We start from the raw sequence: 21,497 nt of genomic DNA, 5'->3' as shown, positions 1-21,497 counted from the left end.
TAGTTGTCAAAAATCAATCGACTTTAAATATATTATCCTTTGTTTACGTCAGCATTTGCAATATTTTATGCTGTGAAAATATTATACACTTGGTGAAAAAAAGAGGAATAAATTTATTTTTATAATTTTTGCTTATTATTATGTATATAATAAATTTAGTTTTATATAATATTTTTTTTTATCACAGACACCATTCGAGGATATGAAGTGTAATTCTTAAATCGAAATGGGAATATTGGTTTGAATGATGAAAAAAAGAAAGGGACTGAGAGTGGGGATATTCAACCTTTTTTTTTGGGGGGGGGGGTGTTTGATAATTTTGTATTACTACCTTTTTCTTTAATTTTATTAATAACACCTTTTTGTTCGCCTTGCTTTTGGAAAAAGAAAAGGCACTACACACTAAAAAAAATATTTTCTTTACTGCTAGGTTTTAGGTTCCACGAAAAGTTTCTAAATTTAATTCAAAGACAAAATACTATTTTCAATGCCTTTCAAATAAGCAAATCTGACATTATTAAAATTCAGATAAAGAAATTCAACATTAAGCTCAAAGTCATACTATGGATGGTACCTAAGTCGTTGTTCGAGTCATAAAGATGTTTTATATCTAGGGGACTTGCCGGGGTAAAATAATGACTTTCGAACCCCTTTGGCGCTGAACGGCATTTCTTTTAACACCTCCTCATCTATGTTATCCATGCGTTTCACCTTCTGAATCTTGTCTTAAATACATTCCTTTTATGTTATCTGTTGAGAAACGAGAACAAATTTTTTAATTACAGCATATGTGGGTAATTAAAAAACTAAGAAGTGAATGCCGTTGCAAATTGTGGAAGAATGTATTCCATGCATTTGCGACCGAATGATAAAATACTCGAGGTCTTCACTTGGCCCAGCATGCATGCTGCGTCACTTGAGCTGATTTTTAAAAGCAATTCAATAATCGAAACTATTCAGAGTTCGAGAATGTTTTTTTGATATGGATATTGCAGTACAAGGTGACTTTTGTGGTTATCAAAATATTACTAATTCCAGTAGCTGCTATTATTCTAGGTTGAACGAAAATATCCCAATTCCAGTAACATGTTTTGGCCTCAGCTGTTAGGTTTCTTTTTTAATTGTATTACTTTCGGAAACTTTCTGTGCTATCTATTTTAGTTCTTTTTTAATTTTAATTAATCTTTTTATTACTTGGTTCGCTTTAACATATTAATTTATTTAATATAATTTATATAATTTTAAATATTAGTTAATTTTATCTTTGCTTATTTCGCTTTTAACCCATAAATTCTGAATATAAAGGGATTCTTGTATCTTTTTGTAGAAGATAGTATCCATGAGAATGAAGTATCAGCCGATGGAACAGAAAATGAGGAGGAAGAAGAGATATATCCTTCCACTCCTGCTGTTAAGAAGGAAATGGCGAAGCCAAAGCTGAATCTAAGTGATGTAAAGCTTGCCCAACAGCCAAGGAGATCTCCAAGGTAAATTCTGTTTCTCTCTCAAGGACTCTTCCATTATTTATGATTGTTTATATATTCTTAAATAATTGTTCATCATCATCATTTTATTCATAACCCATTACAAAAAATTGGGCAGAGTAGTGAAATCAAAAATACGCTTCTCAATAACTCCAGCTGGCTTTACCAAATGATACTTTCTGTGCAGAAAAGAGTTACTTGTCCAAGCTGGAAGTTCCATTAAATAATTTGCAAATTTAAAGTAAAGGAGATGAACTTGCTTTCTTTTGTCACAATTAAGGAAAAACCAAACAGGAGCAAGGGCAAGTAAGTGAGGAACTGTTAGGCTATTATATAAGTGATAATGGTGAACTCTACTTAGATACGAAACGTTTGAAGCAAGGGAGGCATACGCAGCCCGGATCTTAATGGCATAATTTTTAAGGATAAAAGGATCCTATTTCTAGGGTAAATCCCCCACAAGTTTTAATAGCAGTTGTAGCTTCTGTCATTTATCGTTCGTGAACATTTGCTCCTATTCGTACATAAATGCGGAAATATATTTTATCAAATATATTCTTTTTGGTAACGGATATCCTTTTATCAATAAGACAATTAAACCATAGACTAAAAAGGCATTCCCATAAAATCAAAGATTTTTCACAATATGAGGCTCCTGTAGGCCCCAAATATAATCTATCTTCTCTACATCCCAAAAATCACAACTAAAAAAATATTTGCATAAAAAATAACCTGTATGCAGTTTTCACTAATAATTTTAGAATCACAAATTTCTTCCAGTTCCAAAAATTCTTAAGCTAAAAATTCATTCACTTCTTCACTTCTTCTACTGATTTTTGTGAAAATGTATTACTTTAAATGACTTAATGCCACCCGTCTTTTATTCGCCGACGTTGATTTGTTCTTAGATAACAGAATAAATGTCAATTTTGACAAAACTAATATAAAGGAATTGAAAATGGCTAAGAATAATTGAAAGTTAAAGATATCAAATTGAATTGAATTTAAATTTTTTGTTGAATATAATATCCAATTGAAATCTAAATTTAAAATTTAATTAAATCTAAAATTATAATTGAGTCTAAATGTGATTGAATAATTTAAGATATTTAATTGTTATTCTGATTAAGCCCTTTTTCTCAAGCTTTTAGCTGCTCCTACCTTTCAAGAAGTTTTTTTTTGCACTGACGAAGTTTCTAATAGCCAGATGTCAATCTCGTCTAAAAAATCATATTCTCGCTAAAAAACGTTCTGCGGTCGCATTTAGAGTGTTAACTAATGAAAGAGTTTATGTGATTGCGTAGCGGTCAGTATAATTGTCCCTAATGTTAACAACTTTCTTGATTCACAAATATGTTGCGGATGTAGTCTCTTTCGATGGTATTTCGGAGTGTCGCATTGATAAAAATTTAGTGACTCGAGTTTCCAGGTTATGGCTGTTAATGACAGACATATACTTTCTGCTTTCTGAAGGGCCCATTATTATTTCTACTCCTCCAATAGAAGAAAATCGCTTTGATCGAAGAAAAATCATGAAAAGAAGTTCACATATCTCGATTTACAGTGGACTCTAGTAATGGTCAACTTGGATGCAGTCTTCAACTACATCAATTTCCACTTCGACCCGCATTTGCCATGACTATACATAAGTCGCAAGGCCAAGCTTTTGAATTTGCTGGCGTCGACCTTAGTTCTCCTGTTTTTAATCATGGTATGTTAGGCATTTTCTCTTGTTAAGAGACAACGTAGCTTAAAAGTTCTGCTACCCCTTGAAAATGAACGACGAACATATAAGGAAGTATGGAAGGAAGCCCTGACAACCGCCAACAAAAAGTCTTATTGTTAGAATTATATTTCTTTTTTTTAATTAATTAAACGATTAATATAATTATATATATTGTATCATTGACACTTCAGATCACCATAGACAATTAAAATCTATATAAACAAGCCGAGCGCGTGCCGACTTATTTCTTATTTTTCACATGGTGGCTGTATTAAATCTGGGATGACGTCATGACATGAAGAAAAGGCTCAAATTGTCCGCGGTCAGATAGATTAGCTCTGATGTTTAAAATAGAAAGGCGCAAGTTAAAAATACATATAAAAACATGAAAAAGATGGATTCATCGAAAAAGAAAGAAAAAAAGGAAAACAATAGGAATCAGAATGAAAGTGGAAGGATCTTGAAAATCTAATGTTGGCAAATAATATTTATACTGTAAAGTTATGTTTCCTTCTAAAGTGGCCAACCACTAAATATTTACCAAAGAATAAATACATCTTTTTACAGTAGCTTTGAAGAAGCTACTTTAGTTGTATGTGTACTTAATTTGGACCTTGCACTGTTTCATATTTAAAGTATAGTATAGAAGTATATTTGACACACAAAAACCCTCCTGGGCCGTGGCCCCCAAAAAAGAAAACAAGAACAACATACAAATACAATTAAAGGAATAAAGCACAATTTAATCAAAAAGATTAAAGCACAGAAAACCGTTTAAAAACAGTAATACAAAGAATTATAGCTACAAAGTCACCACATAACACCCTCACGATGGGTTATACCCACACGAATAAACCGCTCCAGGTTTTAATACTTATTTAACACCCATTTCCCAACAATTTTTCCTCTCAAGGCTCATCCCCCTCATCCAATCCAAAAAAAAAAATTCTCAAAACTCTTAACCCTTCACACCCTTATATTTGCACTACTAAGTTATATTTGTCCTTGAATGAAGAAGAAAAAAGCTATGTGCTTGAACTCTGATTTTTAAGGCCGACTCTCCCCAACCCTTACCTTTTTTGTGTTCAGATATACCTTTGTATATATGAATGTAAAAGTTCATTTCAGTATTCAATTTATATTATCTATGTAATATTATATCTCAAAACAGGGAGGATATCTCTATTTCAACTATATTTACATTTTGCTATACTATACTATATTTAGCTTAACTATATTTGATGCTAAATCTCTGTTTCAGACTGGCTGGTCGTCGAATCACCTTGTCACGTCAAGAGGCTGGCTTATGCACAAATGATGAGGTTTGAGGTTTTCTAAATATAACATTACTGTCCTAGAAAATTGCACAAATGTGAACTGTCTAATCTCTACTTCTAATCCATTTGTAAAAAATGGTATCTGTGTAAGAAACTCATATTAAAGAAGTCGTTATAGCGTGTCTGTGTCAACGTTGGTATAAGTTCAAGTTCCATTTATTTCCATAAAATAACAATAACAAAAACAATATCCCAAAAGACCCAATTTGGGTTAATTGGAAGACGACATAGAATAAATAAATAATGTTAAAATTTGGCATAAACATACTAAATAACGTCTAATTTTCAATATGTAAGGAAAAGAGAACAACCCGCCGAGTCCCCACAAAACAGTCACCCTCCTGTCACCCGACAATAAGAAACAGTTTAAAATTATCTACGTGATCGAGGATCCCAACGCCAACAAAACAATACCTCCCCCCCAAAAAAAAAGTTAAACCATAAAACAACTAAAAATTCTTTAATATTCCCCTTTAATAAGAAGCTTTTCATCTGTCTCTTAAAGGAGACAAGTGTTCGTGACTCCCGGATCTCAGCAGGCACCAAGTTCCAAGCACGCCCCACAGTCACGGCCAGACCGAACTTTGAACGAACCGAGGGAGTAGCCGGAATCATCACATCCTCCCAGTTTCGAACTGTATACCAATTTACTTCCCCTACTAGCTTAAGTAGTCCAGAAAAACAACATGGGAGATTCTCTAAAAGAATTGATATGCGATCGAAGATAGAGATATAACATAAATATCTCTAATCCTAAGGAGGTCAACAGGAGTATGTGTAATAACGTTACGAATGGAACGTCAGGTAATGAGTGCACGTTCAAATTTCATCGGGACACCCCTCTGAAGAACTAAGACGCACTTTTTTACTCCCTGTTAAATTTAATAGGGGTATGTGAACCCTTTCTGGAAGATAATTTCATCAGCTGCATCCATAAAACATGGATGTAGCTGATGTGTTTTAGCATACTTATGGGCTAAAACTTTTTTTTATGTTTACGAAATTTTGGGAAGTTCGATTGGAATCGAAAATTTCATAAAAAAAAAAGTAAAATATATGAGACTTGGAATTTTCTTGTCGATCTCCCAGAGTTGTATCCTCGATCTCTAAAAGCGATTCAGAATTTTTCCATCTCAGGTCTCGACTCAAAGCGAAGCACAAAACTTTTTCAGAATCGCGAAATGAAGCGTAACTTGGTGGAAACTTAAGTACGAGTAGAACGAAGCTTTTAATGGGACTGCTTTACCTAAATTTTTTTTATTAATTTTTCTTTTCTAATTTTTCAAATTGAAAATCTGATTGTAAATGGTTTAAAAAGACAAAGATGAATCAAAATGAGACAATAGGGTAGTAAGTACGAAAAAAAGAAAAAAAAAAGGAGCGAACTATATCATTGACATATTCAAGTTGAAGAGATATCTAACTTAGAGTATTCCTGTACCACTTGGGACCGCTGCCAGTACAGTGTTTGGGCAGAAAATGAGTGGTTGAGAGTAGATATACTCGTAGCACCCTTGTAGAGCAGAGAATTTCTCATTAAGGCATTCACTCGTCTCCGCCATGCTTCTTGGCTTGTCAACATACTCATGACAATGCCAATATTGTCGGTGTGAATACCATAGGAAGTGTGCCATGATGTGCCAAAGACTATCTATAAAAGACTATCTATAAAAGGCTATCTATAACTATCTATAAAAGTCTTATATTGACTATCTATAAAAGACTACTAATAGACTATAAAAGGAAAGAAAAGGAATGGGTTAGAGGTTTAAAGGTCTTCGATTTAAAAAAAGGAGGAAATTAAACTTGCTTTTTTTTCATTTTTATTCCAATTTAAAAAAAAAAATTATTCTCATTGAACACCGATTTCTATTCTTAAAAGTGACAAAAGCTAAACGAATGGCTTACATGATCGCTGAGACTGGATTTATGTCGCTAACATGATTTATATAACTAGGAATGGTTGATTAATAATCCATATATGGCTGATTAATGTTTATCGGCTGAAGAATATTTCATATGGCTGATAAGGGAATTACATTACAGGCCGATGAACAAGTGGATACAGAAAATGAGTCCTCTTCTCAGCCAGCTATTACAAATCTGGGTGCGATTTCGCTAGATATCCCTCCTCCCAGCAGTGAAAAGGAAACAGCCATGGAACAAGGTGAGGGAACATTGATATTTAGAAAGAAATTGTACCCATAAGTACTCTTCTGGAAGATGGGGAAGGGAGGGTGCTGGTGTGCACCCTACCTCCCAAACACTCATATACGAAAAAATAGTTGAAAGCTTATCTTTCACTCTAATATGTGACAAATTCTGAAAGAAAAATGATAGATCACAATTCAATATGTTGTGTGCTTTGATTCGTTGTATTATTCGACTCTTCATAAATCGAACAAAGACATTTTTTATTTTTGGTTGTCACCAAAAGAGTTGTCATCTTTAGATGTCGATTATGACATCTCAAGATGACAGTTAAGTACTTTGTATGCTTTAGCTCGCTGCATAAGGTCTGTTTAACTCGACAAAAAACTAAATGAAGACAATTGTCATATTTGTTTATCAATCGAATAGTTGTCATCTTTAGTTGTCGATGAGGACATCTTAAGATGGCAGTTAAGTGCATTTTGCGTTTTGACTCGTAACATAATGGCTGTTAACTCGTCATAAATCTAAATTTAGACAATGTTCATTTTTTTTTGTCAGCAAAACAGTTGTCGTCTTTAAACGTCAATGATGACATGTTAAGATGCCAATCAAGTACGTTTTGTGGTTTTATTCATTTCATAATGACTGTTAACTTGTCAAAAATCTAAATTAAGACTATTGTCGTATTTGTTTGTCAATCAAACAGTTGCCGTCTTTAGATATCCATGAGGATATCTTAAGATGGCAGCTAAGTACGTTATGTATTCGACTGGTTGCATAATGGTTGTTACCTCGTCAAAAGTCTAAATTAAGGCTATTGTCATGTATCTTTGTCAATAAAACAGTTGTCATCTTTAAATGTCAATGATGATATCCAAAGATGGCGGTTAAGTATGTTGTGTGCTTTGACACAATCCATAATCGCTGTTAACTTGTCAAGATTCTAAATTAGATTAAGCACTCCAGTTACAATTCATGTGTTGAATACCCATGTTGAGTTTGTTAGTCTTATGCTGTAGCTTATTTATTGGGCTTCATTGTAAGCACTGACACTAATTGATTTAGCATAAAGCCATTGGAAAGCCATCTGCATGGAGTGAAAAAAATAAATTATTTAAAATTCTTTGCATTTAATTGCTCACAATAAAGTCTTTTATTATAACATCAAAATATATTACTTTACAGCTATTGTTTTGATATTATAATAAACATTTTTATAGCTATTTTAGGCTATTAAATTCATTAATACTTTATTTTATACTGTTTATTATTCGTTTTCTAGGGGTAGATGCCCCCCCCTCTCCCCGTAGCCTAAGATTTGGGTCAATTAAATTTTATTTTGATGAAATATTCTCTTGAAAGCTTAATCTAGACCCTTAATCTTAGACACGAGAGAAAAACTTAATAAAATATAATCTTACCAAATATAAACTTACCATAAACATTGACTTACCTTGTCGAAGATCAGGGATGCAGCTAGTGTTTTGAGTTTGGAATGGGGATATAAAAAATCTGCCGTCAGAATCGTCCAGTGTACTGACAAATGCGGACACATAAGATAAATTAAACTAAAAACACAAGCTCAAACATAAGCTAAATCCTTTTTGGGGAAAACTTTGGGGAGGGAGTCCCCCCTTTTTTGTGCCCTGCAAAATACAGACTTGCAAATTATAAAATTCGCCACCTTTTAATGTAGAATGTGGTTTTAAATTGTATTTTTTGTAACACTATATTCATCTATGTTAATCATCTGTACATCTTCTAAACATTTCCTCACAGAAAACCTAGTTTTTACATGTGTTCCGTTGAGAAAATAGAATTGTTACAGAATGTAAGACTAGTTGAAAAGATAAAACAAATATATGCTGCTGTACATATTGAAAAACTTTCGTGAGCTTATGCCCTTGTGATAAAGTTACTCGAGGTCCTCCCCTGGCCAAGTATAAATCCTTATAAGTTTCAAGGCAGCTGAAAAAGAAATTCAGTCATCTAAAGTATTCGAATTCCGGGAATTTTTTCGGTCTGGATAAGGAAAATCGAGATGACCATTGCCATCATCGAAATTTTCACACGTCGAGTAGATGCTTTTAGCGAGTAACTCGTTTTGGCTTCAGCTCTTAGTCTCCTTTTTTTTTCAGTTGGGTTATTTCCGAACACTTTCTTTGCCTTCTCTTTTATTTTTTTCTTTTATTTAACTTTTTCTTTACTTGGTTAACTTTAACACACAAAATTCCGAATATAATAAACAATTTGTGAAATTTCTTGTAGAAGATAGTATCCATGAGAATGAAGTATCAGCCGATGGAACAGAAAATGAGGAGGAAGAAGAGATATATCCTTCCACTCCTGCTGTTAAGAAGGAAATGGCGAAGCCAAAGCTGAATCTAAGTGATGTAAAGCTTGCCCAACAGCCAAGAAGATCTCCAAGGTAAATTCTGTTTCTCCTTCACGCACTTTTCCGCAATAATTATTACTGGAACTTGGATTTTGGAACTGGAACTATGGAACTATGACATCGCCTGAATGCAGCTTCGATTGTTCTTTCCCTTTTAAGGGTAGGGGTATATGTACCTAGGATAACTTTCTACCCTTCTTTAACTGGTTTTTGTGTCCCCGCTATGAAAATGGATTACTCTAATGTGACTCTACTTTTATTTGTCTATGATGAGGAGTTCACAGATAACTCAGATTGAATGGTAATATTGCTAAAACTAATATGAAGAAATTGAAAATGGTAAAGAATAATGAAACGCTAAAAACACCTAATTTAATTGAAATATTTAATTGAATCTCATGTTTAATTGAAATCTAAATCCAAAATCTAATTGAAACTAAAACCTAATACATAATTTAAATATGTAATTGAAAAATTGAATGTATCTAATTTTTTCTGATCAGGCCATTCTTCTTAGTATTTGAAATGCTCCTACCCTTCAAGGCTTTTGTTTTGCGCCAACGACATTTTTCACAGCGAAATGTCGATCTTGTCTAAAAACTCGAATACCCAATTAAAACGTTCTCTTTCTTTAATCTTTGGGAATTTCGGATCGGTAGAAATATTGAGGCAATTTCTATTAATGACAGGCATAGTCCTGTAGTAGAGTAAGGGGTCAGTTTGGTCAGTTAAGTTCAACCCAGAGATGGAACTTAGCTGTACCAACGTACTGTAGGAATCGCACTGTAGGAAGGCTTGGAACTTTAATCAGTAGATGAGATAATGCGAAAGCTTGGCCATATTATTCTAAATAAAAAGAAGAAGAAATAAAAACAGGTATATACTTTCTATATACTTTCCATTTTTGTTCTTAGTTTTCATGAAGGATCCTGCTGATTGATTATCCTCTGATTGAAATTTTGATTAACAGCCGGGGAGCCATACGAGCGAAATGTTGAAATTTAAGGTTTTGGTTGATCAACCAGCAAAAGGAGCTTTGAGAATGCAATCTGATGTAATCAATCATGCTGAATAGGAAATTCAAATGGGGGCTACATCCCCATTTCTGCAAATTCCCTAAAATTCGATCTCAACCAACAAAATATTCCTTAAAATTAATAATAAGTTCTAAAATACTCCTAAACTCTCAATTACTAGACAAATCATAGGAAATTATTAAAGTTTAATATTTTTCCCCCCGAATTGCATTATCTGTTGCTGCTCAAATGTAATCTTTAAAATCGACTAGAAATATACCATAATTTTTAGCGTTTTGGGAAAAAGTTTGATCCATCATGGAAATTTGCCTTTATAAGGTGTATTTTTTACTAACTAACTGGGTAGGAAATTAATTGTTCTACAAAATGAGTTATATAGAAACTATATAACCCTTTTTATTTCTGAACTATTGGTGAAGACGCGGAATGACTCGGATTTTCCATAGGCAATTATCCAGCACGAATACGCATTTTTAGGTGGATCTCTGTGACTTAGCAAAATAGAAAAACTCTGCCAAAGCACAATAATCTGTGTACGAGCATACTGCTGCTACTTGAATGGAGTCTGGTGCAAGAAATATAATTACTTTGAGACTGATGAACAAATAGAAATTTCAGAAATGGAATTTCCAAAAATGGAAATCTTCAAATCTTATTCAGCCAGGAAAGTGTGGTAGGACTTACCAAAGCGAAAATGCTGGTGACAGCAAAATGCGAATATCTCATATTGGTGTGCCATTTAATAAGGAGGATCCCATTTCAGACTTTTTTGGAATCTGACTTCTTTGTTGTGTTTCCAACGCAGCTTATAAATGTGTCAAATGACTCAGCAGAATCTCAGCCCTATTTTGGTTTGAAAAAAAAATTCTCAGCTGTATATGACAATAAGGCTGACATTCCTATTACTAAGATTGGTTACCACCCAGTGCTTCCCCATTATCCCTCTCACCCACAATCAGTGGAAAAACCCATTAAGGCTTTAAAGAAAACTGTTAGAGAACTAGAAGTGAGTTTCAACCGTTGTCACGTGCGAACAGGTTAAAATTCCGGCAGCATATTCTGACTTTGTCCTTAGAATGGGTGGTCGGAATACTTCAATAAAGTTTAAGGGTGTGATTGCCTATATAACGACGTGTCCTGGTGTAGAAGAGTTGATTTGTGTGGCTGAAAATTCACTAGAAGGAACCACAAAGAAAGTGATGAGCAGAAAACTGCATTGTAAAGCCTTTGGTGCTCATACCGTAGTTCTTGAGGTTATATCTTTATATCTCTGCACTGGGAAACTTTTGAAGATTTTTGCGGCGAGTCAAATGATTTATTGTGTACTACTATTTTCAATTAAATTGAAGCCTTGTTACAGAACTCAAAAATCTCAAAAAAGGATATTCCCATTGACGAGAACATTCAGTGTCTTAAATAAAACTTGCCACATCATCCCCCCCCCCCGGTTGGAAATGTTTGAGAATTCCTATATATGCTTAAAAACCCACAAGTTTTGGGAACTGTAAATAGGAGATACCCTTAGAGTACATCCGACAGTCTGCAATGGACTGTTCGAAATGAAGAGACGAACTGCCAAATTCAGTTCCATATCCCCTGATCATGAGATAGATTCTACTATTACTTTAGATGCAAAGACAAAGGATGGATTGACAGGGATTACCATGAATGACTAGTAAAGTTTACTTTATTTCTTTCTTTTTGTTCCTTAGTCTCAGCGAAGTTCAGAGAGATGCTATGTATTGTATCTTAAAGTGAGTCTGACGCGACTCACCATGAAGATCACCCTTCCTGTAACAGCACAGAACATTTGTTAATGTGAAGTATGTTCCGAAATCTAGGCTCAACCTTTTTCGATGGAGTGATGAAGATTTGCTCAATATTCTCGCTCTTGACACAGTCGGTAATGAGGCTGCTGACAGTCTTCTTGATGTACGAGCTATTGGAAACAGAAAACTTGAGTTACGGCGATAAAGTGGGCTGTAGAAAAGTGAAGCTCACGAGTAATGAGACAGTGAAACGAAAACGAAAACCTGGACTTTGAGTGCTGTGAACAGTTTTATTAATACTGAACTTCAAACTGTCGAAAGAGTATTACTAGCGAAGCAGGGCTTCACCATGTGAAGAATTTTGTCTCATGAGCTTTTCCTATATGTTCCTTCCATATGTAAGAAGTGCCATTTTTAGGACGATTGTAGTTCAGTCAAGAACCAAGTTAGCTCTTCTGAAGTATCTGGAAACAAAGGGCAATGTGAATGAGTGGCCTGTTACCATGAAGATTATTAAGAAATCGAACAAATCAAGGGTCGTAGACTTAATGCCGTACCTCAAAAGCCATTCAGAGCTCAAAAACCATTGAGAGCCATGGAAAACAAGCGTCTCTACTCTTGTGTCTTTTAACGGTAACTTTAAGAACTGTATGTCCTTGTAGATGGATGCAATGAAATATTTGTATATTATGACACAGAAGGCTGCTATATGATCTGCTTGATGGACTAGGTGGTTGTCTTGAGAACGAGGATCTCCTTACAAATTTGCCGTATCGATTACCATAGGGTGCGTGATCATTGCTGAAAGCTTTGGCAAAACGCATATTTAAGATAAAAACGTGATTTGTTCAAATTCGGAATATTAGCACCAGCCGGTCAAATATATAACGCACATATTCGTAATTAGCCCTATTGATTACCCCATATTCCGAAGTCACGATTTCTGCTGCTCACTGATCACCAACTAGTCACATTTTTGGCGAATGACTCTCTGGCTGTAAAGAAATATTTAAGATTGAGTGATTGGCCTCTTCAGCAAGAAATATAATAAAAAAGTTTCTTCACAAAATACAGAAAAACTATGATAAAAAGATTTTCACGGTCGCTTCGACTTTTAATAACATTTTTTTTTAGCCTTTTCTCATGAATATATCATTTTCCTTTGTTGTTTTTTTTTATTGCGTTTATTCGGATTTTAAATTTCTGATAAAACACAGTTTATATTTTCATTTTATTAAGGGAGCGTTTCAAAAATATAACAAGTTTTCAATTGTCAAACAAAAAGTAGGGGCAACTTATTAGATTGGAAACTGGCGCTAGTGTCAACAAAATCATGCCATATAGCATTTGCTGTCACTTGGCATTTTTTCAAGTTTTGTCTGCGTTTTTTTTTCTGGAATTGAGATCACACAGTTGTTACTACCCTAATTCTACCAATTATACTAATTAAATTGGTTATTCTTATCATTACACTGGAAAAGTAACCCATACTCTTTGGTGTCACCTGTCACAATCTCTTGATGTTTCATTTATATCGCCATCTATGAATTTCAAAAAAGTGCTTAGAATACCTATAGCCTTACCTTTATGTTGTGAAGGTATGGATGTCTTCTGATCGCCAAAAAATGGCTGTTTTTCCTCAGTTGCCTGTTTTAAAAAGTTTTTTTTTTTTGGTTACTATGGGTCATACTTCGTTTCTTACGAAGTTGGAGCTAGGTCTCAGGGTGGTAATACGGGACCCAATGTTTGAACCCAGATGTGGCAGCACACTCGATGCGAGGACCTTAATCCAATAGAAGGGAAAACGGTATATTTATAAAAAAAGAAGAAAAAGGTTGAAAAATGTGAATGAAAACCGGAAGCAACAAAGAGAACTTGTTATCGATAAATTGTATGCATATTATGAAGTAAGATTTTTTTTTATTAACATGGTTCCTTCTGAAGAGGCAAAACACTAAATATTTACCTAAGAAAAAAAGTTATTGTAGTTTTCAATCCGCATAAATGAGGACTGAGGTTGGTTATAAGTTATAATCAACTCTAACTCTATACATTTTCAATATACTGACTCGAACTCCAACTCCGTTCAGCAAAATTTACTAAAACTCGGAAACCCTGACACCGACTCCACAGCCTAGTTCTAAAGCTTCATTTAACTAGATTTTATAAGTTATAACCACCTCCGGCTCCAACTCTGACTTCGGACATTTGCAATGTATCGACTTCAACTTTGATTCTATTCAGCAAAAAAATGTACTAAAACTCCGACTTCACTAGTCTGAATTTGACTCTAACGTCATGATATAAATGGGAAAGAAATAGTTTGCATCACCTTCAGTTACTAAGGTGGGCTCCCCCCCCCCCCTCTCCATCCAATCCGCGTTCAGATTTGCCATCGTAGATACTAATGTAAAAAGCTCATTTTAGTTCTTGTATAGGTTGTTATTTATATTATATGTTTCATACCGGGGATAATATTTCTATTTGAAACTATATTCACATTTTATCATATATTAATTATGCTACACTTAATTCTAATTTTGTATTTCAGACTGGCTGGTTGTCGACTGACCTTGTCACGCCAAGAGGCTGGTTTATGCACAAATGAAGAGGAAGCACAACAAATGTAAGTGAATTTTCCTCTTATATTTTGTTTTTCCAAATTCTTTTTCAAGGAATTGACTAATTCGATTATTTAACGAATATTTTCAAAGTTTGTCTGGGAACACTGCCAAACAAAGCTGGTATTCAATCTAATTTAAAAAGATGCAGATACAGAAGAAGATATCTGGTAGTTTAAAATTTGTTTTTGAAGATTTTGCTCTTCTTTGATGTCCCAACCCCCATTGCGTTTCCTGACTGAATTGCTTCGAAAGGGATATCAGCACCATCGGCTTGAACTTTAAGGATTTAGTAAGGTATCTTTTTTTTACCTCCCTCTGAAAGAAGCACAAATAACCTTAACAGACCGGGTAGTCTTGATCCACAATTGTATTCAACTCAAATATATTAAAAAAAAATAAGCTGCAAGACAAAAATCTAAAAATAAATTGTTAAATGAAGTCTTATTTCTTAGAAAACAATAAGGTTGCATTTCTAATAATGACCCTCTGATACATAAATGATAAATTTTCCCGTAGACTTCAATAAATATTGCTTAGGCGGCAAGGGTTTAATTTTTCTACTATTTCTGGAGGCGAAAAGGTAGAAATCTCAGATAATACCCAAGATTTGTAATCAGCTTGAAAACTCAACGCGATAAGGATAAACAAATAATCAGGTTGGACTAGTTTTAAACTGTTTATATTATTGATTTTCATTTTATATCACTGTTTTTGTAATAGGTTTTCTAAAGTGTTTACTCCACCATTTATCTTGTGATGTGTGTGAGTTATAAATAAATATGGTTATTATTATTATTATTATTACTATTTGATCAAATCGGCTGCGTTGTCAATATTAAATTATCTTTTGTAAAGCATCCTTTTTTTAATATTAATTGTAGATGTGAAAAACTACAAGGGTCACTGAACACGAAGGAGCTAAATAAACTTGCATTGGACTAACTCATTTTCTGTTTCTACATGCTTTGAAGTTTCGCTTCCTGTGGCTTACCAAAATGCATCAAGCTCCAAAAGAAAAATTTATTTTCATTGATTTAACATCATTAATACGGAATCAACTTAGTTATGGAGCGAGTCGTCCTACCTGAGGGGTTAGCACTTTGGACTTGAACTCCTGAGGCTAGGTTTTGAGTCCTGATGTTGCTGGTTATTTGCTTTGAAATGGGGTTATGGTAAATTGGGTTCAAGGGGTCAGGTGACGGATCTGGACTCTGACTCAGCCAGAGCCGATTCATCTCTAAGTGGGTAACTGGAAAAATCTGGAGGGAAAACGCGGGAAGCGTCGAACATGATTTACACTTTACTGAAAATAGTTGTAATTTCAACCTATCTTTTTATTTCTCATGATACTGAAAAAAAAATAATCATCATAGTTAAAATTACTTGAAATAAAAACAAACAAATTTGGATTGTCAGTTTACTTTTTTGTATGTGTTAAACTGGCTCTTTACTCTGAGCTGATACTTTCTTTCTATTAATCCATACTATTTTTTAACATAAGGAAAATGCTGATTTGGGTTTTTCTGAAGCCTAAACGGCTTCCACGCAAATTCACTGGAATTGCTGTTTGTTCATATTAGTATTCACCGGGCCAGAATGCGAATGACCGAAAGTTATTTCTAGAAAAAATGCAATTAGGTGCTGATTTTGTAACTAGTAAATACCCTAATTATAGAATATTTCGGGTCAGGTCACGGATCTAGACTCTGACTCAGCCAGAGCCGATTCATCTCTAAGTGGGTAACTGGAAAAATCTGGGGGGGGGGGGGAAACACGGGAAGCGTCGGATGATTTGCAACTAACTACGCCTTGCACTCCCGACCGAAGACATTGAATCAGGAGGTCAGTACCTGTGCAACACAGACCTTTGGTTAGCATGCGATTTTTTTTTATAAATAGGAATATATCTCCAATAGGAATAAAATATAAGTGTCCTAGACACTAGGACACTGATGGACTGATGGACTGATGGACTAGATGGACACTGATAAGATTTAATGGTAATTTGTATAAGCAGATTGTGGGAATTCTTATGGGGAGTAATGCCAGTCCATTTATAGCTGACTCTTTTTTAAGTCAACTAGAGTATAAACATATGATGGATAAGAATAAAACAAATAATTTCAAACATGCTTTTTCAAATAGTAAAATATATTTAGATGATATTTTGGTTTTAAATTGTAAGGAATTTATTGATATTTCTAAAAATATTTATGCATTAGAGTTGACTCTTTATTTAGTGGTGGCACAAGTTTAGAAGATCATTTCTTAGATTTGAAAATTAATATTTCTGATAATAATAAATTAATTTTTAAAACGTATACTGATGATTTTGATTTTTAAGTATTTAACTTCCCGTTCCCTGGAAGTAATATATATTCAAACATCACATACTCAGCATTTTCCTAACAATTATTAGATATGATAGAATTTGTAGTAGTTATACTGATTTTAAAAATAGATGTAAAATCTTAAGCCCAAAATCGACTTTAAGAGGTTTCTCTGTAAATAAATTAACTTAGCAATTAAAAAAATTAGTTTTCATTATAATGAACTTTTAAGTAAATACGGAATGAATTATCAAGTAATACTTAGCGAAATCTTTGGTTGATTTTAAAATCCCTGTAATTGGGAATGGTGGGTCCTTTATCTTTGACAGCGGATTGCTGGTGGAATTTGCATAAGATATATTTTTTGAAAATTTTAATTTGAATTCACTTCCTAGAATTTTACTTAGGTTACATTTGCATAAATATATTGAAATTAAACGTCTCACAATAGTCACACAATGCCCATGTCAATTCAAGCGGTCAAGCGAAATTCAATGCTATATTATAAGTTTTATTAGCTCATTTGAATTCAAATAAACCGGCTTATTATGGTACTCCGGCTAATCAAAACTGCGATCGATAATCGATATGTTGATGTATCCGGTGCGAATAAACTAGTTTAATTTATCCTACCGCGCATCATAAGAAAAACGGGGTAGCATGCTTGTCACTTTTTTATTCATCAAAATTCTCTTCTTATTATAAAATACATTTAAAATCCAACCTTTTATCCATTCTGTGAAGGAAACGTATGATAATGTAAACCTGTTTTATTCAACCCAGACGTAACGAGGCTTCAAGTGCAAAGAGAATAAGGCTGTTGTGGTTTTGATACCCTTAGTGGGAAATACTGCTTGGCGCTCTGCTTTAACGTATTTGCTCTACAGGGGCACTCTTCTCTTATGTATTGGGCCTATAGCGGTTCTCTGCTTTGTATCATTGCTGCTTCCAGCAACACTTTGGACTTCCAATAGTATTAACAAACCATTCATTTTTTATTAGTAGAGTATGTCTTGTCAATAAAAATTTAAGAAACGGGTATATTGTTGTTTTTTCTCTTAATTCTGCTTTCTTACTGTTACTAAATGCATTTAAAATTCCACCTTATGTCCACTCAGTCAATGAAACTTGTGATAATGTAAACCAGTTTTATTCGACCAGGATGTAACTTGGCTGCAAAGAGAATATGACTGTTTTAGTATTGATGCCCTTAGCGGGCGCAGTTCTTATATCCACAATATCAAAGGATACGTTTGTTGCAGTATTGATGCCCTTGGGGGGAGCAGTGCAATACACAGTGGTTGTATGCATAACCCCTACACTACTACTGACTAAAAAGATGACCATATTTGTTTCAATTTCTTTCCTTTTTAGTTGGATGGCCCTCTATAAGCTTAACTGCTACTGGAACCATGATTATGGAAAACATACATTGCACATTAGAAAAATTCTTCGGCTTTTCTTGGCAAGAACTAGTAAAGAAAAAACTACGTCATCATTGCTGTTACCCAAGACGCCCTTTTAAGTCTATTGATTCCACATCGCAGATTTCCTAACTTTTTCTTGATAGCTTTCGTCAATGACTTGACCTGTCACCTATTTATTACAACAATAACATCATTACAACTGACGCCTAAGATATAGTTTCTGCATAACGTAATTGATGATTGTGGCCTGCGATTATGACGCAAATCCTCATCTTGTATTCAAAGATGTGGTTATTATGTGAAAAAAAGGAGTCTACTTTAAATATTCAGTTTTATTAATTGCAAAATAAAGTATAGGCAAATGCAAGTATATTAAAGTAATTACAAAAGCAAGAAATTTACATCACAATAAATCAATAGCAAATTTAAGAAATAGCAATAGCAAATATTTAAAAGCTTATAGGTCTAAGCTAGTATTCAGCTACTTCTTGCATTAAACTTACGCTAAATGCTGTCAAACAGGGATGATGCTGTGAAGTTTATCAGATTAGCTGAAGAAGCTATCGAAGTCGGTAATTTGGAAAAGGCTGAAAAGTTTCTTCAGAAAGCACAAAGACTTTATCCTCTTAAAAAAGCAAAAGACCTCCTTGAAAGAATAAAATATATGGACAAAGAAAATATGACTAAGCCTAATGCTCGAAATGGTTATGATGGTGATTCCCCCTCCAATACTAGACAGAGTGGTCAGTCACCTTCAAAAACAAGAACCCGGACCCCCCAATGTAGTAGCAGCTATGAGTCAGAATATTCCAAGGAGGACGCAGATGCTGTCAGAAAGATTAAAGCATGTAAAAACTATTATGAAGTGCTGGGTATTCAAAAGGGTGCTAGTGAATTAGATTTAAAAAAAGCATACAGAAAACTAGCCCTTCAGTTTCATCCTGACAAAAATAAGTCACCAGGAGCTGCCGAAGCGTTTAAGACGATTGGTAACGCCTTCGCCATTCTGAGTGACAAAGAAGAAAGAAGAAAGTACGATTCATATGAAGGTGACAAGGAACAGATGGATATACATAGGCATTTTAGATGTTCATCACCTTTCTATTCTACTTACTTCGGAGAAGAAATCAGCGCAGAGGACTTATTTCTCATTTTTTTTGAAAAACGAGGAACTCTTTCTAATTGGGATCTAATCCTTAACATGTTTAATTTCTTCGGTTTAGTTTTTTTCTTCATCTTTTTATTATAGTAGTTTTCTTTCTAGTTTACTTATCGCTGTTTTGCAATAACCTTTTCTTGCGTAATAAAATTAAAGCAAGATTAATTGAAGTCCCTGTTTAAATAAATATGAGTTGATTTGGGTTTTTCTGAAGCCTAAACGGCTTCCACGCAAATTCACTGGAATTGCTGTTTGTTCATATTATTATTCACCGGGCCAGAATGCGAATGACCGAAAGTTATTTCTAGAAAAAATGCAATTAGGTGCTGATTTTGTAACTAGTAAATACCCTAATTATAGAATATTTCGGGTCAGGTCACGGATCTAGACTCTGACTCAGCCAGAGCCGATTCATCTCTAAGTGGGTAACTGGAAAAATCTGGGGGGAAAACGCGGGAAGTGTCGGATGATTTGCAACTATTTACGCCTTGCACTCCTGACCGAAGACATTGAATCAGGAGGTCAGTACCTGTGCAACACAGACCTTTGGTTAGCATGCGATTTTTTTTATAAATAGGAATATATCTCCAATAGGAATAAAATATAAGTAGGAATATATCGCCATAATACATGCGTTATGTTATTTTGTATATGAAGATTTTCTTGTCAAAAATTGCATTTTATTTCAATATTATCTTTCGTTAATAAGTTTTTTAGATAATAAATTTTATTATCTATAATATAGATAATATTATCTATAATATTATCTTTTATTATAATAAATAAGTGAGATAAATAATAAAGTTTTTTTCAAGTTTATGTGTTAAGTGGTAAATTTTGGAAAGTGTTTATGATTAGTAAGAGCTTCGAAATAAAATACCCTTCTAAATAGTTGGTTTTAAAAATTCAGAAATTGCTGCCCAATCGATTTAGCTACAATAATTATCGTGAGGCTCACTTAGGTCTGAAGATGAAGGAGGGGAGGGGCTAGTCGTTGGACTGGTTGTAGCTTCTCTATCTCTCAGTCATGCCTGTTAGACTTACTAATATTTACCATGTTAATTTTTTCATTCTAGGTCGCAAAATTCAAACTCGGATCATGTTATTTTTGAATCGGATAGCAGTGATGTAATTCCGGCCTCTCCAGATGCTACGTTCCGTCGGTCTCTTTTGCTCAACAGGTCAAGTGCCGTCGTTTCAAAATTCTCGAGAAGCAAATAAATCTTTTTAACCATTTTATAAATTTAATTTTTATAACATTTTAACTTAGAAAATACAAGAGTATTTTAAAGATAGAGTAAAATGAAAGACTTTGATCTTACTATACTTTATTTGAAAAAAAAAAACGACTCGGAGACTCTAGCATTGGCCTTAGTAAAGAGCCATGAGGCTCCGATATATTTTTTTACAGATCCACTGCATATGAAAAGGCTGGTTGTAGAAACTTCGGATGGGACTCAGCTGATTGGAAATTGAAAGTTCTAGTGTTCTTTTTAATATTCAAAAGTGATCGGAGAACAACCAGCTCCCCTCCCTGGTACTTTTTAGTCCTCCTTCCACAGGCATCAGATCAAAATTTTGAGACAGCCATTTTGCTCAATATAGGCTGAATGAAACAATTGGAAACAGAGCATCTGGGGTAGTGATATCTCGCTTGAGTGGATTAAATCGTAAAACTTTTGATTTCTGTTCATTTACTTGTAGACTATTCGATTTACACTGGTTGATGAAGTCTGTGAAGAAATTTGGGCCATACTGCTGTTTTGCAACTGCATTTTCGACTATATATCTGAGAAGTGCAGACAAGTCATCAACAAACTTGAAACGCTCTTCAAATTCTGCAAGGATAGGGTTGATGACGGCAAGAAATAAAATAGCAGCTTATTTTGTTCCTTGGGGGCATCCACAGGTTAGTTCTGACCACTCAGAGCAGGTATCTTCTGCAAACAAAGGGTAAACTGATTGCCGTCTCCCTTGTAAAAATTATCTCACTAATAGTAGTATTTGTTTTTTAGCTCCCATTTTTTTCTGATTAGTTAATGCGTTCATGTGTTT

At 34.1% G+C, this 21,497-nt stretch overlaps 1 protein-coding gene across 3 annotated transcripts in view; it reads left to right on the top strand.

Moving 5' to 3' along the window:
* LOC136025255 (condensin complex subunit 3-like) overlaps positions 1-20,744 on the top strand; it is a 118,877-nt gene extending 98,133 nt beyond the window's left edge. For 2 of the 3 annotated variants that reach the window (XM_065701102.1, XM_065701104.1), the window contains 6 exons: positions 1,328-1,487; positions 4,472-4,532; positions 6,594-6,714; positions 8,970-9,129; positions 14,454-14,528; positions 20,519-20,744. In XM_065701102.1, coding sequence (XP_065557174.1) covers positions 1,328-1,487; positions 4,472-4,532; positions 6,594-6,714; positions 8,970-9,129; positions 14,454-14,528; positions 20,519-20,663 — 722 coding nt within the window. In that variant the 3' untranslated portion in view covers positions 20,664-20,744. The remainder of the gene's footprint in view (positions 1-1,327; positions 1,488-4,471; positions 4,533-6,593; positions 6,715-8,969; positions 9,130-14,453; positions 14,529-20,518) is intronic. The other variant, XM_065701103.1, reaches the window with a different exon arrangement.
* The last annotated feature ends 753 nt before the right edge of the window (positions 20,745-21,497 follow it).

This window comes from Artemia franciscana, chromosome 3 (assembly GCF_032884065.1).
Source record: "Artemia franciscana chromosome 3, ASM3288406v1, whole genome shotgun sequence".
Taxonomy (NCBI): domain Eukaryota; kingdom Metazoa; phylum Arthropoda; class Branchiopoda; order Anostraca; family Artemiidae; genus Artemia; species Artemia franciscana.
Note: the sequence above shows the minus strand (reverse complement) of the source record. Positions and strands in the feature narration are given on the sequence as shown.